This window comes from Physcomitrium patens, chromosome 4, assembly GCF_059467195.1.
Source record: "Physcomitrium patens ecotype Gransden chromosome 4, ASM5946719v1, whole genome shotgun sequence".
Lineage (NCBI taxonomy): Eukaryota > Viridiplantae > Streptophyta > Bryopsida > Funariales > Funariaceae > Physcomitrium > Physcomitrium patens.
The window spans coordinates 7,347,045-7,365,144 of record NC_143413.1 but is presented as its reverse complement, the minus strand read 5'-3'; the positions used below and the strand labels follow the sequence as shown (position 1 = coordinate 7,365,144).

Here is an 18,100-nt window from a genome sequence, read left to right as displayed (position 1 = left end):
ATAGCAAAATCAATATTGTATACACAATGCAACAAATAACACATCTGTTTAATACCTCAAGAAATGTACAACCTTGATCACCTAGCACAATCTTTACATATGACCCAAGCTAACGGCACTTAGCTCGTCTCCAATTAAATGGGCCAGGTCATGGTATTGAATCTAAACAGAATCTGCCAAAAGAGGAGCCCAGGGGTAGACTCATGCACAAGTTCATTCAGGAATCGTTGTGAAAAGGTCTGTGAATGTCCTTGTTGCTGCCAACTCTGATTATTCTTGTGTCACCAGTCTACAGAATGAGCGGTAAAACATTACAACTTATGTTTCTTGCTTTCATGCCTCTGTGATACTCAGCACATCCAGCTGCTAATGAATTGTTTTGGTCACACGGTCACCTTTCCTGACCAAAATTTACTTTAGGAATGGCCCACTGACTATCACACGTCACACGTCGCTGGCAAATGAAGGTACACAAAAATTCAAAAGTACCGGTCTTTACCAAAGCTAGGTAGATGAAATGACTCTCCACCTTCATGCTTCAAATTAAGATATGTATAAGACTGGTAGACAAAAAAAACAAGGGCCACTCAACGGACATCACGAAATAACTTTTTCTGATGAGAATAATATGGATTATTTTTCAAAACCTAAGACTGTACTTGCACGAAACAAGCAGCACAAAATCAGAGCTGAAGGGACTTCAGTGTGCAACCTTGGATTCGTTTCAACACAACCATCATTCGAATTATCCAAGAAACAGTAGCAAGATATTGATGAACGGTTGCATTCCACTGCAGCTTCCTGGTGCGTGAGTAGCCGAAGCTTATTACACCTTAATCCTAACCACAAAAGCACCTACACAAACACAAGCACCACCACATCCATCGGTAAGTAACGAGAACCTATTCTGAAAGATTGTAACTATTACTAATGTTAAACAATATACCACCTCAAAAAGCACATGGAATCAAACTAATTCAACAATTACCAGGTAACTCCGCGGAGAATGCAAAATCCACGGGGGACAAAAAAAATCGTGTACACTATCTTACAACCCACTTCTACTGCAGCAGTCTTGGATAATCCTAAATAGTACATTCAAATTGGTTCTGGATTTACGAGATTCAACTCACATGCTGGTAATGTAGTCACTTCAGCAGAAACCCCACATGGCACTCCAAGATTTGTCAAAGCACCGCGGATAAGACCGCAAGGGAAGTACAAGTATTGCCCTGCGGCTTGTGATGCACGCACAGCATTTGCTGCTACAGCTGACTCATTTTGAGCTCCAGCAAGGGGAAGAGCGTCTACTGAAATACGAGTAAGCCATCTGAAACGGTTGTCCTGCAATACAAACACACCCTACACAGCAACTTGATCCCTTAGTGACAATAGAAAAAAGTTGGAGTGCAAATTTCAATAACTTTGTATTTCAATCTGTTTATTTTATTTAATACTACGATGACAATGTAAGATCATCTGTTAAATCTTTTATGTTTCGAAAGTGAACTATAATTAGTTCAAATTTCACAAGTGAGTACCGAAAATGCCTAAGTATAACGTATAAAAAAGAGTATCCAATGCGTTTGGGAACGCAAACGTGGCTCCAATGGGAACATACTTTATGATTTGTCTTCAGATTGTCGACTTGCTTTTTAAACACCTCCGCCCAGAAATCCTTACAAATGAATTTGATACTTTCTAGATGATCGCTAAATCGTGGTCGATCCCTCGTGTACCTTAACAGAGCAAGAGCTGGGAATAAAGCGACTGCTACATGCTTCTACCAAAGTCATGAATTACACATAAAAAAGGGTGATCTTACAAGGATGAGCTTACAAAACAGGATGCATGTTTTAAAAGTCATTTCCAGTAAGTAAAGTCAAGGGAGAACACTGTAAGTGCTCAGTTAAAACTTCATTATGAATCAGCAGCCTAAGCTTACACTTGAGCTGGCAACTTCACATAAGTAATCGATATCCAGTTCATGATACTTTCACAAGTCTCGTGCATGTATCATGTGTTTAACATAACGTGGTCGACAATACAGATGCTGATCATTCAATCTCTTGTACAAGGCCTAAACCCTGGTTGGAATCTTACTAATGTGCTCTCAGTTTGCAGAAAATACAGGAGAGTCTCAATTATAAAGCATGAGTGAGATTGAATAGATACCTCTCCGCAAGCTGAAGCCCAACCTGATAGCCTATAGCCTCAATTCTTCGAGCTGCCAGTTCGGGTTTCGTAGGGTGCAAGCGCTTATAATAAGTCGCCACAAGCTCCATATTCAAGCTGTCCACACAGCTCTCAGCCACTTCCCACGTAGCCCCCGACATTTTGATTGCAAAATGTTATTCCCTTCCAAAGCTTAACAACCTCCTGCTCTCGTCAATCCGACTGATAAACCAACACTTCACTTAGTTCGTTCCCGTCCACACTTCATCTTCTTCTCCAAGCTCTGCCCTGGCCTGTCGAATTACCCTAGTTAGTCGAAACCCGAGAGATGCTCCTTGCAACAACTCCAACAACCCATCTATCATTCACGTCTGTACCCTCCCATTACACAAACAGAAGCCAGAAGTGAAGGAATAACACCTCGTGAGCAAGCATCGACGAGTATATCCACGTTTGGGCAACGGCTCCTTGTTCGATCAGAAGTCGATCATACCGCCAGCACAGGCGTCAATCGATGGTTGAAATTGAAACCAATCGAAAGTATAAGAGGGAGATTCAGCACCAGTTGCAATTGAAGCTGAGAAGGCAATGCAAGACGGGAGGAGAAACACAACGCGGACATCGAAGAGAGGGAGCTCGGAGGGCTTCAAGGGAGATCCCGAAACGGAGAGGAGCATTGCCCTAGAGGAAGAGGAGGAGAAGCATGAGGAGGAGGAGGAGACATCGTGACGGCGACGACGCCACCGTCGCCGTAGTCGCCGTCGCCGTTACAGATGTTCAGTTGTCGACGCCCGGTTTGGCCTGGACGGGGTGACAGCCTCGGTGCTTAAAGATGTGATGGTACTTTTTTAATTTTGGTTTTTAAATAAATTTCCAATAATATTTAAATAAATTTTTTTCATAAAAAATTAAAAAAATAAAAAAAAATCAAAGAACAATGAAAATGATAAGAATTATTATTATTTCTAAATGAAACATAAGATTATCATTTATTGAATGTACAAGGTTACCATGAGACTATTTATATCATATCGATTATTTAATTTAATTTATATTTTATTATTAAAACATTTATATATAATTTAAATTAATAAAATGATTTTATGTCATATTATTTAAATAAGTATGTTGAAATGAAAGGATATATTTTTTTGAAAATTTAATGTTTTTTTTAGAATAAAACAGCTAATTCATGTTCACAACTAGTTGGATTTTAAATTGTTTTATTAAAATATAAATTTTCTTCACATGGTTTTATCAAATCAAAAAAACACTTACTCTTTTATATATATATATATATATATATATATTAGAATTGTATCTTCTATATTATTTTGAATGTTAATGAAAGAAAAAGATTAAATTATGTTGAATGCGAATAAAAATAATTTCTTCAAAAAAACACACTAAATCTGTTTTGTATACAATATTATGGCATAGTGTCTTTTTCTTTATTTTCCTTGATGTATATAGTTTCTTTGTTAAAAATTTAGTATATTTTTTGATATAGATCAAATCTATCATAATACAAAAATATAACCAAAAATTGTACAATGTGTGTATTTGTTATTTTTGCATTATTTTACCAATTTTTTTTTTTTTCATGTGTGAGTCCCACTAATGAATTTTAATTTTTGGATTGATTAAAGATATAATTTTTAGACATTTAATTATAAAAACATTAAGATTATAGAGTTTTTTATTATTTAATTATTTATTAGAATTCAGAAGTATTTATAAGTTAAAAAAGTCTTATTAGAGGAAAAGTAATGAAAATAGAGTCTTACTAAGTCTTGGAAGCAATCATCTTAGTTGATTAAATAATTTTGCTTACTAATAAAATATTAAAGTTTAGTTATTAAGATCAATTTTTACATTTGATTTTTTATCTATACATATTATTTATTAAAAAAAACTTATAAATGCTAGTAAATAGTTAGAAAAAACATCATGTCTTTTTAATTATTTATATAGAAAATAACATCTATAATAGATTTAAATTAATTTTATTACTATAAAAAAATCCAAAGTAGTAAAATATAGACTTAAATCAATTTAAAATCATAGAAATATATTTTTTTAAAATTTATTTATTTAAATTTTATTTATAATTTTAAGGATTTTTTAGAAAAAAAAATTAAGAATTTGGTAAATTTGAGTTTTATTATCTTTGGAGCTATTAAAAAAATGGAGCAATATTTGAGGGCCATGCAAGGTTGTTTGGCTAATTGGATGTTTTTAAAAATTGTAATGAGATCAAAAATGAAAATGAAAAAAAATAAAATAAATAAATAAATAAATAAATGCTACTAATAAGAAATAGAGAGACCAACAGCTAGTAATGTCCTTGTAAGAAGGGATATATATATATATATATATAAGTCATGTATGGATTGTATACATTGGATATAGATAGGAGTATAAGTCTAAGGCCCCGAAGCCTCTCCAAGTCATCCATACACACTACATATAAGCCTTTGTGAGCCTCAAATCTTTAATCTATAAGCAAATTATCCTTAAAATAAAATTTAATTTGTTTAATTTGTTTAATTTGTTTAATTATTCTTGTTATCTTTACACCTTCATAACTTACTCATAATATATTGGATTTACAAATTTTTACTTCATTAAAAAGTTAATAAAAATACTTATCTAAAAATAAAACTTTTAATTTTTTTACTTTTATTTTTTACTAGATGAAAATTTAATGAAGAAACTCTGTCTAAGTTTTGGAGTGTGTAATAAATTGAATATATTCTTTTCACTTATTTTTTATTTATTATTTTTATTTTCTTATTATTTTCTTATCTCATTTTAAACCAATTACAAACAACTCTTAATTTAAGCCATCTTGTAATTTGAATTAATGGATGAATTTTACCTAGACACAAGTAAAGAAATGTTTATGTTGGTAATCATATATAACAAATTATGCAAAGGTGGCTTTTATCTCATTTATTAAAAGATAAATAAAATAAATTATATTTACAAAAATCAATTTGAAGATCAAAACCATGTATAAAGATCATGCAAAAAATAAATAATAAAAATAAAATAAATAATAAAATTAGATTTTTTATTTTTATATTTTAACTCATAAATCTTATATCTTTTTTAATTTATTCTAATTATAGCTATATGTATAAAATATCCAAGATATTGATATGTTTTTAAAATAAAAAAATTAAAACATAATATTTTTTATTATATAAATTTTTTAGTATAAAGGGAATACCTAGCTTATTTTGCAAAGCCATGATTAAAATTTTAAGTAAAATTTTCTAGTTAGATTATTTAAAAAAAAAAAAAAAAAAAAAAAAAAAAAAAAAAAAAATCATAGACAAAAACATTACAAATAAAAAAGCTAAATTTAAATTTTTAAAATTTCAAATGTATGTTATTTATATCATCCCTTTGAAACTTAAAATATGTAAATGTCTATTGCTGCAATTGTAGCATTATGTAAAAAAAGAAAAAAAAGAAAAAAAAAATTGTGATTATTTAAATTTTTTTTATTAATTTTTAGTGATTAAAAAAATATTGTATAAAAATCTATTGGCATTTTTTCAATTTTAGTGCACTAAATTCTTATTGGAGTAGATTTAATCTTAATGTTTGTTAGTAGAATTCTTTTCAAAGAACTTAAAATATTTGTGTCATATTAGAATTAATTGTTGTTGTAGTAATACTTTGTTTTGCAATACATGAAGATTTCTTTCTAAGATTTGTTTGAAATGTTTAGATGTGATTTGTGTCAAAGTTGACATTGTTGCAATTTATTATTTTCTATTGTAGCTAAATTGGTTAGGATGGTATCTATATCATCAACTACTTTAAAGTCAAAAGATATTTCTTTTTATAGAAACCTCAAATGTTCTTTAGTTTGACACATATTATAAGTCTAAACCTTGTATTGGTGCATAAGAAAGTTCTTTTAGAAACTTCTCATAATCTAATAAAAATATATTATTACCTCTACTATAGAAGGATTTTATAGAGGAAATATTATGTATTAATTGTATTATAAATATATATTAGTATAGGTAGTATTGGCCATTATTAAGTATTTTTATATTTTATTCTGTTTTTTCTCTTCTATTAATATATATCCTAAATTTCTATTAGACTCTATTATCTTTCAAACTTGTCAAATATGCAGAAATTAGATTTTGTGATTTTTTTTATGCACTTTTTTTTGCATTTGAATTATTCTTTATTGTTCAAAACTCTTGCTTGTAGACATAAGTTGAATTTTTTCTTGTATATTTATTTATTTTAAAGGTGGCATTTATATTTGGTTGAAATTATCTAGAAAGACCTAAAGGTAGATATTCTTTTATATCATAATTGCTATCAATACAATAACAAGATTGAATTGTGAAAAAAGTTTATATAATTATTAGTTTTTTTATTTTTGATAAAATATTTAATACATAGAGATGTTTTCAATCATCTTTTGTAATTAATTGCAATATTAAAAAAATGATCAAAATTTTATAAGTTTCTTTTGTTTTTATAATCATTGTTAATTTTGAAAATCTTTGTTAATTTCTTGATGATAGCTCAATACTCTTGTAGTAATTTTTTTAATGTGATATATATATATATATATATATATATATTAGCAAAGAATCTTATTACTCTACAAGTACAAAGAAATCAAAATTTAACATTTTATTCTTCAAATGTGTAGATGCAATAGATTTATTTGAATGGATTCAAAGTTTGAAGTTTCTTAACAAATTTGGTGCTATCAATTACATAAATAAAAATATATAAACATCTTCAAGTACAAGTCTTTTTAACGATAAGCAAACAAACAAATTTTCTATAAAGAATTTACCCTCAAGTAGTATGACTAAGTATTTTAGAAGGGCCACAAGGCCTTAGTCTTATCCTTCTACCTACATCTAAGGTACTACAATCAATATGGAAAATGTGTACCTTCCTTCTTATAAGCAATACACTTAATGTTAATCTTTCTATTTCTTATTAATAAAAAAATTATATTTTTACTTAATCAATGTATTAAAAAAATATCCAATTTATCAAAGCACCTTGCAAGGCCTTCAAATCTTGCTTGAATTCTTCATAATGGCCTTCCAAGATGATAAAACCATTTTTACTAAAGTCTTCAAAATATTCTCTAAAATTCTTGAAATATATATATATATATATATATATATATATTAAATCTCTATTATAATTCTAAAGATGTAAATCTCTAATATTAATATTTTTTATCTAAATAATTTAACATCTTATTTTTAAAAAATTTAACAATTAAATTCTATCGGGTAGACTCACAATATATTTTTTCTCCCTCTCTCCTCTTTCTTCTTCTTCCTTCCTTCTTTCTTTTCTCCTATGAAAATAATAATTATAATAATTTTATATAAGTAATTAATTTCTTATTTAATAATATTTTTATCAACTTTAATAAGAAGGTTTAGATTATAGATAAAAAATAATTCTAAAATTATGAAACAATTATAGTTATAAAACTTCTGTCTAACTTATATTTTACTTGTTAATGCTCTATAATCTTGATTCCTATGTCACATCATCTATATTTATATCTTCTTTTGTTTTCAGTATAATTTGATACTTTATAATATGATTATGTAGAATATTTAATGAAACAAGAATCAATAGTATTAGAATCTTTGCTATCAATATGAAAGGTAGATGTACATTATTTTTGGTAAGATTTTCAAAGGTCTTCTAAGCTATCTAAATTAAATATTGAATGTGAAATAATTTAAAAAATACATAAATCCTAATGTCTTAATAGAATCCTAATATAAGTTGTAGTTTTATATTTTAAAGAACATATAACAATCAAATTTTGTAAATTTGTAATGCTAAAATGAGAAGATAAAAATAATAAAATAAGTAATTTAAATTAGAATATCAAACCAAAATCCTAGTGACAAAAGCTAGTCTACATTCTTGTATAATAAAAACTAAATATATAAAATTATACAATTTTTATACTATTAATTTAATATTATTAAGCATATATGACATAAAAAATACATCTTATATGTTATAAATATATTTTATGCAATATCAAAATTAATTTTTTTAAATTTATAATAAAAATTTATATTTATATATAATTAATATTTTTTTAAGTATATATCTTACTAAAATAATTAATAATCTATATTTATTAATATCAAAATATATTTTATGTTAAAAGAACTAAAAAAATCTCTTTCTTTCTTTCTTTCTTTCTTTCTATACATATATATATATATATATATATATATATAATATTGCTATTATCATCCCAATTTTTTCTATTGCCACCATAATTTGTCATTTATCACATGCTATCCTAGTTTTTGCTATTGCTACTATAAGACGGCCTAAACTTAAGTTGTAGACCATAAGGCTCTTTTTTAACCACTCGAGTTGTTAATAAATCTAATTTTATTAAGACATGACTCTTAATTACTCATCTTAAAGAATGCTTATGAATAAATGGGTACATTGATAACTTATGTTAAGAATATATGTGAGAAATGAAAATAACAATATTTAAAACATTATGTCAAATCATGAGAGAATGTATATTGACCATGTAGAGTTTTATTTCTCTACAAAATCTTGATATTTTATTTACAATAAGGCTTTCCAAAAAATAATTAAATAATAAATTTAAGACTAGTCTATTTGAACCTATAGTTAGTTTTTACATGAATTTCTTCATTTTTTTTTTATTAAATGCTTATAGGTACATAAGTTGCAATTGATTGAAAATTTATTATTATTTTTGGCACATTTTGGTTAACTGCAATAACTCTATGTGGTTAATATATGGTCTTTCATGATTTGATATAATCTTTCAAATATTGCTATTGTCATTTCTCTCATATGTTCTTAATGTAGATGACCCATCCACCCTTCTCTTTTTTGAGGCAATTAATATGAATAATTAAGAGTGTCATGCTAATAAAATTAGTTTTGATAACAATACGAATCATTGAGAAAGTGTCTTGTTGTCTACAACTCAAGTTTAGAGCAATTTATGGTGGCATTAGCAAAAACCATAGTAATATGTGGTAGTTGGCAAATTATACTAGCAATAACAATATCCTATAGATATTCATATATTTTAGTCTCATAGTTTTTAGTCAAGAAACTATAATAGCATGTAGTAGATGATAAGTTGTGGTGGCAATAGCAACGCCCTATAGGTATTTATACATATTAATTTTGTAATTTTTGATTAAAAAAAAGGAAACTTACGATGATTTAATGCACATACCTTAGTTAATCTTACCTCAAAAGTTTCCATTGTGGCAAATCATGTTGTAAACACTAAAAAACTTCAGATGGTCATTGCACCTAAGAAATTATCAAACCAACACTGACCCGGAGAAAAAGAAGTCAAGAGTAAGATGACGTATCATTTTGTTTTACCTTGTTTTTTTTCCTGTACTCAAAATTGTATCAAACCAAAATACCATTCTACCTGGAACTTGTTTACCACCGACACATTCTGCTGTTGTGAGTATGGCTTAGCTCTATCTTTTAGAACTTTTCTCCGTTCATATATGAAGGCATGAGCTGTTTGGCATCTCTAACATTCACGAAGCATGAGCACGTCCAGAGCAGTAATAGTAGATGAAGGTCAATCAAAACCAAGAGATTTTATGTTGATGATTCCAACGTCACAGCCACTGACCCAATTGCAACGGTGTCAAGCTCTTTATCGACTTCTACTGTGCTCATCAGATCCATCACAATCCTTTTCAAGCTCTTTAAGCATTCATACTTATGCAATATGGTCTAAAAATATCGTGCCAATCTTGTGTCTCCATGCATTTGTGTCAAACCGGAGTGCTTAGCAGATATGTCAAGTACATACTCAACAAATTGTGCATAGGAAAGGAGGCTTTAGTATAACTCTTCCTCGTGGATATTATAAAGCAGTCCCTCAAAGTTTTGACATAACACCGACACATGGTCCCATGAGATCGTGGTTTTCACCGCTATAGACAGTATAAGATCCTGTACATATTCATCGTGACTAGCTCTCTTTTAGATCAAAACTTAAGATGATCGTGGAAAAGATGTGAATCCACCGCTTTCATCACACCGAAAAGACATTCGGTAACATGCGTAGATCCAAGCAACTATCAAAGCCTCCCCTGCTGTTTCCCGTCATGACATCTAATTACGGTATTTGGCAAAATCTCAAAAACTCGCCCCATAAGCTTCAGATCATTGGGATTTACCCGTGATGAAGAGCGTAACTACAGTGGAAACTGGCAAGCGTTTGATTTACTATGAAAACAGACATGTTACACCAGGAGTAGGACACACCATGGCCCTTGTATATGTTGAGCACGTTCACTTCCCCCCTTACTCTCGTCGTGGCGGATACAGGAATTATACCTGCTCAGGAGAAGAAAATTCAGAACCTAAACCAAGAGATTCAACTTGACCTACAGTGATGCATAGCTCAGTTCATGCATCGGCAGCAATTGTCCACATAATCTCGTCAGGTCAAACTTGTGATGGATTTTAATCACCTGAAACGAAGTCTTTCGTGAAATTTGAGCCTTCAAGGAACTTGTCTGCTTGCACATTCAACGTCACAATCTGGGTTTTCGTTTTGCCAGCGCCGAGTTGGCCAGCAGGTATGTCAGCATGGCCAACTTGAATCTGCTGGTAGAACACAATCGTTGAGCTGTTGCTATACTTGTAATCTGCTCTATTAGGGTTATGAACCGTGAGGTTCATGTCCAGCTTCAATTGAACATGAGGTATAAAGGTTCCGTAAGTGATGTTGAGGTCAGCGAGTCTCACGCCATTGATCCAAATGATCGGATCCCTTGCCTTGAACACTGTAAAGAAAAGGATGATGAAGAGGATGCCAACCAGAAAGACAAATCCGACTCCGAGTCCGCAACATAACCGGAATTTCCAGCGTCTGTACAAAGGCTTACTGGCCTGCCACAACCATCAAAGACAATGTCAGATACTTGTGCAACCTCGTACTAAGTTGGGCTAACAGGCTGAATCAAACTGGCTACTAGCGGTTAGAGGAAAAGAGTCGTGATACCCTTACTGACCTTGACTTCAGCATCTTCTGGAGCTGACTTTACATCTACAATCCTCTCCTTCTCCATGTCCTTTTCCGCCTTATGTTCCATGACTATTCGGTCGTAACCTTTTGAATCCCAAAAGTGCAGCTCTTCCTGCAAACAACTCCAGTTCACCGGCAATCTCCAGCTCCTTGTCACATTGAATCTTGCAAATTCTGCAGTTTTCTGCACAAAAATAGTCCCAGCTCAGTGCGAGTGATGGTAAGGGTTACATTCCTGTCACCCACGAGATTGAGCTAAAAATCCTGATGCGGGTTTCCAACGCCCTAACACGCGCGCAGCCATCCCAAAAACTCAAGAACTTTCCAGGTCAACCATGTCTCGAAGTTAAATGAAGATGCAGAGACTCAATGATGAATGTCTGCAAGCCTAATCTTTTCTCCAACACCAACGCATCTATTGCATTTCCTGGACAAACCACACTACTAAAAAAAAACACCTTTGAACAGCAGCATTATAACAGCACTCGAGCTGGAGACACACTTGTTACCAGACAGACACAACCTAATGACACAAAGTCACGGCCACCCCTAAACTGCACAGTCAAGCCTTGGAAGTACACTCACAGTCGCGAGTCGCTCTCTGCCGCCGCAGTTCATGGGCCAAAACTCACCAGTGCGTCAGCTGAAACTTCCCCAGAAACCGGACCCTACACACGCATTAAGCACATCTCATCACCAGCCCTTTCTCACCCACCATCTCCAATGAGCTCACTCCAAGCTGACCACCCTGCTTTCGTTGCAACAAGTCGTGGAGTGCACGCAGTAGGGCAATGACAGTCACTGCCCAGAGTGGAACCAACGTGATGAGCTGGAAGGGGAAGCTGGAAACACCTTGCAGCTTTGTGGGAATGTCGGACGAGATTCTGACAGCAGCAGCAGCAGATCCCAGCAGAAAGAAGAATGTTAGGGCAGCATTGAATGAATGCGGTGCCTGTCTGACTCAAGACGAGTATGTGTGAGACGGTGGAGGAGGAGCAGGAGAAACAGGAGGAAGTGATGCATACGGACTGTGCGAGGGTGGAAGCTGCAGTGTTGCTGTCCATTGCTGCCCACTTCCCAGCGCTGCCTGCACCAGCTCCTCTTCCACTCATCCACTCAGGGATCACAACATTCACTATTACTCCCCTTTATTCTGTGTATTTAAATATATATATATATATATATATATATCCACGTTGAACTAAATCTCTATTGGAACATCCATCCCTACTTCATCATCGAATGAATACTGTATGGATGACCTGAGATCAGACATTTGTGCCTAACACTCAGATCTCTGTACACATGTACTTAAGTCTGCGACAGCAGTCTCACAGCAAGTAAGTAAGCCCCTTTCTGTTTTGTTCTTTCATTTATTGTTCTCTCAATCTCCTCACCTACCAGTCTGAGTGTGTGCACATGTATATATTATATGTTCACACACATTTACAGCATTAGTGTTGATGTCACCTACCCATCTGCATTTCTAAAACAACCTGGAGAGTCTTGTGCTAGTGTTCACTGGAAGAGGTGAAGATTTCATAGCTGGGTGTGAATGTGCATGTGTATATGCATGTATTAAAACAGATGAGTAAGAGTTGTTGGATTTTTTTTATTTCTGAAGTGTACTGGTGTACTGAAGTGCTTTGGAGTATGTGTCTGGATGGTTGTCATTTAGGTCACTTTTTCAAACTGTTGATAGGATGAAACAAGAAATGTATCAGATCATTTTAAAACCCTATCTTGCATAAACCATGAAATGTTATAGATGGGAACCTTGTCAAATTATGTCATTTAACAACAATGATCCATAACATGTAAAAATAGTCCATTAGGGACTGTATATTGTAATGGTTGTTGTAATCACTCATCTTGAACCAAAACATGCATAATCATGTGTTTGTAAGTTTTGATGGAAGGATGATGTTGCATTATTTTTCAAGAATATTTATTATTATTAACCTTAATACTACTACTACTACTATGCTTTCACAGGTTTAGCACTCCTAAACAATGAGGCTGTACTCTAAATAATTTTACACAGTTTGTGTAGAGTAAACTCATGGAAGAAAAGAAGTAAAATATTCAAAAATAAACTTCAAATATATATATGATTTTTTTTCTTCAATAAAGAAAACACACATTAATTTTAAAATGTATTTTTATGCAAGGTGTTTCTTGGTTCTTTTGTATCCCAAGATTTAAATAATTTTTAATTTTTTATTTCATACCAAAAACAGATGGAACTTTCTAATTCAACTAAAAATAAAAATAAAAATGAAACACATGAATTAAACACCCTCACAACAATAAATGAATGAGTTCATATACACAGAACATTTCTCCTGTGATTGAAACGTACTATACACACCATGTTTTGTCTAAAATTGCAGCAAGGAAGCCAAACAAAACGCAAACAGACTAGTGAAGTCATAGAAAAGAATCACATTGTTCACACAAAAGCATTGCATAGGGAGGTGGAAGATGATAGAAATGGTGCCATGCTTTGCAAAATGGATGTCAACGTTCACACTTCATGGCTGCTGGCCACCTCCATGGCTAGCAAACTGTCAGAGGAGACATACAATATAAATAAATAAATAAATAAATAAATAAATTTGTCACTTTTGTACATGAAAGACACAGGTGGGCTGGTTGCCATGTAGTATTTGTGCACTGAAAAGCAGCTCCAAGGGCTTTTGTCCACAGGAAAAGCAAAACCTTACCGCAAAAGCATTACTTTCTGAATGGGAGTTCCAAATACACATCGTTACAACATTTTCTTCTGGAAAAATGCACTACGCATCGGTCTTCTCCCGAGGTCTGGGACAGTGATGGGAACAGAACAATGGGGTAGGCAAGCAAAGACGGTCACACAGTCACCGTGTGATTTGACTTCATGGGTCCGAAAGCGAGGATATATTCATGGCCCAGTGCAGAAGCAATTGCTTGCAGGAATCGATGAAAGCGAGATCACGCGGCTAAGAATCTCTCTTCGGCATTGAAGGGGGAAGGAATGTCCCGAGTCTCTGCACCCAGTCCTTCACAGTACCCACCCACCTGGTCCCAGATTCACCAACTCTCGGTGGTTGCAGTGTAGAAATTCAGCACACACTGCTTTTACTCCAACAAAAGGTCTCAGGAGCGACCTGCCTTGGGAGGGTGGTTCAGAGGGTATTGCATCTTAAAGCACATGAGGAATATCTGGCACAGGGTCGGTACACCCAGCACCATGCAAATCCAAAACCACCGACAACGTGGAGGCAGACTGCAACGACGGTGGTGCATGGATCGAAAAAGCAAATCCGAGTAGTTGACGAATGTGTGTATACGCAGCGGAGTTGGTGTGGAAAGGGTTGATCATTTATGGTGGACACAGGGTTTTCAATTGATGGGAGGAGTGAGAAGGTCGCATTTATGGCTTCAGATGCCGGCTGGCGTACTCAACTCTACCTCGCCGTTAATGCCTCCTAGAAAATTTTAATCCATTTCTTGTTCTATATTAGTTTTCTCTGCCGTGAGGTTTGATTTCATGGTGGGTGAACAAGATTTTGTACATTTGGACTGCATCGTTCAGATGGTGTTTGAAAACACGGAGTGCGGTCCGTCGAGCGTGGCAGTGAATGTCTGTTATTGGAAACCAGTGTCGTAGTCGATTACGAGTGTGGTGTTGGAGGTGCGTGAACTGCTTAGTAACGATGTATCATTGTTGGAATGAGCCTTTTGGTTTCTAGTGTTCTGTGCGGAAGATGATCGCAAGGTTGCGATCGGCATCGAGGTATCTGAATCGGACATTCTCGGGATGGGTCTTCATAGCGTCAAAGCATCCATCAAGGTGCTTTAAGCCTAGGCAGCATGGTTTTAAAACTACGCAGATTCAGCGTGAGCGCAGAGTTCTAATTTAGAATGTCGACGTCATTAACATCACACTGTCAGCCACGACGTTTGATTGTGCTCAGGTTTCGGCAGGTCCGAACTGGAAGGCCAAAATTGAGCTACACAGCTCAGCATTACGCGCTCGTTATGGTCAATGAACTGTACGAATCTCACACACCAGTAACCAGCAGCGCCGAAGGCCCCCAATACAGTGCGAACTATTTTAAGAAATTTATCCTTGAGGTAAAGGCGCGGGATCATAAGGGTTGGAGCAGGGGATAAAGGTTCGAATGTAGGAAATCGGACGTGTTAGGTTAATGGGAGGACGCTTACTCATTGGAAAGATCCAATGTGGTGTACAAATCGCGACTGTTGGCAACATCCACTGCGTAATTTAGTTCCCCATCAAACAGATGCGGAGTTAGTATTCTTTGGTGGGGGTTATGGTGGAGTTGCAAGAACCAGCAAGGTTTTCCCCGTGCCTACGGATCCAATGCCTCCGTCTTCGCACAAATTTGTTTAGGTCGCATTTGTGCTCTTTTTGTCAAGCAGACATCTGATACTTGTTGCTGAATGACCATTTGTTCCTCCCGCTTCTTTCAGAAAATCCTGCGGGAGGATTGACGGCTTCTGAAGATATGGGGAGCCAACCAAGTGTTTCGTCAGTACTATTGGCTTTCTGGGCTTCGTTCGTGCTTGTTGCTGCGCAGGGCCCCCTAGGAATTCATCGATTCACGCTCGGTATGATTCTCACCATTCCTTAAACACCTAACTCTCGAGGACATGTTAAGTTGGGAGGTGTGAGGTGTGTAGCTTCTGTATACGAATCTGCAATTCTGAGGCATCTGTATTGGGTTGCAATGCGAGTCACCATCGTAGATCGTAATCTGGCTGAGGTAATCTAACAGAATTTGCATTTCGATTGCCATCAGGCTCCTCCTCAAACGAATCTTGCGCGAATGTCGATTGTCAGCAGGGGACGTGTGTCCCGACTTCCAACACCTTAGTTAGCCTTTTGTTTCCCTACGAGTGCCAATGCTATCCTGGGTGGGCTACTATTGAGAAATTTGTCCCCTCGCTTCCCAATATACCATCACTTCCCTGCAACGTTCCGAATTGTGAGTAAACTTATTCACCCTCTAAAACATTCTAAAAAACAAAAATGACAAAAAAGTGAAGAACCCTTACGTGTACTTTGTGTGCGAAATCTGGTTTTGATGGTTTTCAAATGCTTGCGTCCGAGAGAACATCATCGGAATCTTACGGTGCAAGCTGCCGTTCCTGTGACAGGCACCTTTAATTCCTCATGCTCTGGAGACTCTACCACGCTGGCTCCTGCAAGCCCCAGCTCAGTACCATCGTACGCCAACCTAAGCGGTAAGTTGATTGATTCTTATTCCGACCTTTGGAACAATGTGAACGATTCTCAGGGAGTGGATTCGCAGTCAGTCAGTGCTTTAGAAGCTCCTCCCCCTGATTTGGTATACTTGTTGCAGCATGCTCACTGCCCAGAATTTGCGGACACGGAACATGTAGTGAGATCAAGAACGAGAACAATGCGTCGACATTCAAGTGTACGTGCGACTCTGGTTACGCTAATGTGGGCAATATGACGGGTGGATACTGCGTGAATGATTGTAAGTTATCGAAAATCATACAAGCTCTGGGTCTTCTCTTTTTTATCGAACTCTGTGAATGAGTTGGGTGGTATATTTTGCCCGGTCGGATGACACTGGCTGATATTCTACATCCTGGAGACCGTCACTGCACAACTGCATCATGAGAGCCAGTGTGTTGAATCACAAGCGTGATTCGCCTTTCTAGGTTTCCTCACCAATGCTAGAACTTCCTTTTTAGCATGATTTGCTTATGGGATGATGTTGATGATACTGCAGGTGAAATAAGCGGAGAGTGCTCAAGCCTTAACCTCACAGTGCCTGGTTTGAGCCCGCCAACGTCTCAACCATCGCCAGCATCAGCAAATCAAACTACTAACGCAGGTATGGCAATCTTAGAACCCACCCCATTTGCCTCAGTCTTCCCTGTGGAATAAAGCACTGCACAGACTACTTCTCTATCTGATTTCCTTCGACGCATTCAGGTTGCAGGAGTTTACAACCTTATGATAGATCTTACATCGCCGCAGCTGTCGCTGTGGGGTGGTCAATCTTGAGCAACCTCTCCTAAGCTCCGATTCATCGCTTTTGCCTTAAGTTTCAACAACGTACTACTAGGGCACTGATTCAGAACTGGACGTGAAATTCTGTAGGCAACTTCTCAATTCTAACCATTGTCGACGTCGGCAGTGTAGGTTTTGTCGATGCGGCTCTGATGAGACATTCTGTTTTTTTATCTTATCACAAACCAGCAGAAAGTTGTAACATCTAGATCGTCGTGTAGTGGTTACTCTCAGCTGGTGATTCACACCTATATTATCACCGTAAGAAACTAGTATACTGGCCGTTCTGGGTTACGGTTTGGTTGTATTATTATCATAACAAAAGCGTTTATGCATTTTTCAAGAAATTCCAACCCCGCTTTACGTTTCTACATTCTGCGGGAAGAACAAAAATTGACGGGATCGAAACCCTAAAACTCCCAGCTTTGCTCAACACCCTGCGTGTGATGCCCAAGTGTAAATCTTTCAAATGGGTTTCTTAAGTTTAACGACCTGTCTAAGGATAGTAATTTTTGCATGTTTTGTTATTGGCTTCAACTTATTAATCGCTCTTTTATTTCTTTTTAATGAGTGCTGTTTTAATCCTACAGTTTGTTTCATGTTGGATCAATTTGTAGCAATTCTTTATTGTATATTTTACGTTTTGATGTATAATTTATATGAATCAAATTCACCAAAAGTGTTATGTGTCTAAATAGACAAATTAAGTGACATGCCTTCTTTTTGGCTCACTTTTGATGTGTTTTGGCCACATATTTTAACACCTA

At 34.9% G+C, this 18,100-nt stretch overlaps 3 protein-coding genes across 6 annotated transcripts; 1 reads left to right on the top strand and 2 right to left on the bottom strand.

Moving 5' to 3' along the window:
* Positions 1 to 224: 224 nt before the first annotated feature.
* Positions 225 to 2,823, bottom strand: LOC112280791 (uncharacterized). Its single transcript, XM_024516627.3, has 5 exons — positions 2,596 to 2,823; positions 2,176 to 2,468; positions 1,622 to 1,739; positions 1,134 to 1,362; positions 225 to 855 (listed from the first exon to the last, which is right to left on the bottom strand). Exons 2-5 carry the CDS (start codon positions 2,334 to 2,336, stop codon positions 827 to 829), a joined length of 537 nt encoding a protein of 178 aa, XP_024372395.1. The 5' UTR covers positions 2,337 to 2,468; positions 2,596 to 2,823; the 3' UTR covers positions 225 to 826.
* Positions 2,824 to 10,082: 7,259 nt separating this feature from the next.
* LOC112280963 (uncharacterized) lies at positions 10,083 to 12,051 on the bottom strand. Of its 3 annotated transcripts, none has more exons than XM_024516958.3 (4): positions 11,911 to 12,051; positions 11,265 to 11,462; positions 10,722 to 11,142; positions 10,083 to 10,584 (listed from the first exon to the last, which is right to left on the bottom strand). In XM_024516958.3, exons 2-4 carry the CDS (start codon positions 11,343 to 11,345, stop codon positions 10,421 to 10,423), a joined length of 666 nt encoding a protein of 221 aa, XP_024372726.1. In that variant the 5' UTR covers positions 11,346 to 11,462; positions 11,911 to 12,051; the 3' UTR covers positions 10,083 to 10,420. The 3 variants fall into 3 exon arrangements, with proteins under 3 accessions (XP_024372726.1, XP_024372725.1, XP_073389807.1); XM_024516957.3 differs by having other exon boundaries at positions 11,864 to 12,004; XM_073533706.2 differs by lacking the exon at positions 11,911 to 12,051 and adding an exon at positions 11,737 to 11,812.
* A 2,618-nt stretch (positions 12,052 to 14,669) lies between these two features.
* LOC112280906 (uncharacterized) lies at positions 14,670 to 17,680 on the top strand. 2 transcript variants are annotated; one of them, XM_024516846.3, is made up of 8 exons: positions 14,844 to 14,954; positions 15,238 to 15,623; positions 15,758 to 15,895; positions 16,087 to 16,272; positions 16,445 to 16,531; positions 16,651 to 16,791; positions 17,050 to 17,154; positions 17,256 to 17,680. In XM_024516846.3, exons 3-8 carry the CDS (start codon positions 15,793 to 15,795, stop codon positions 17,339 to 17,341), a joined length of 708 nt encoding a protein of 235 aa, XP_024372614.1. In that variant the 5' UTR covers positions 14,844 to 14,954; positions 15,238 to 15,623; positions 15,758 to 15,792; the 3' UTR covers positions 17,342 to 17,680. The 2 variants fall into 2 exon arrangements, with proteins under 2 accessions (XP_073389240.1, XP_024372614.1); XM_073533139.1 differs by lacking the exon at positions 15,238 to 15,623 and having other exon boundaries at positions 14,670 to 14,954.
* The last annotated feature ends 420 nt before the right edge of the window (positions 17,681 to 18,100 follow it).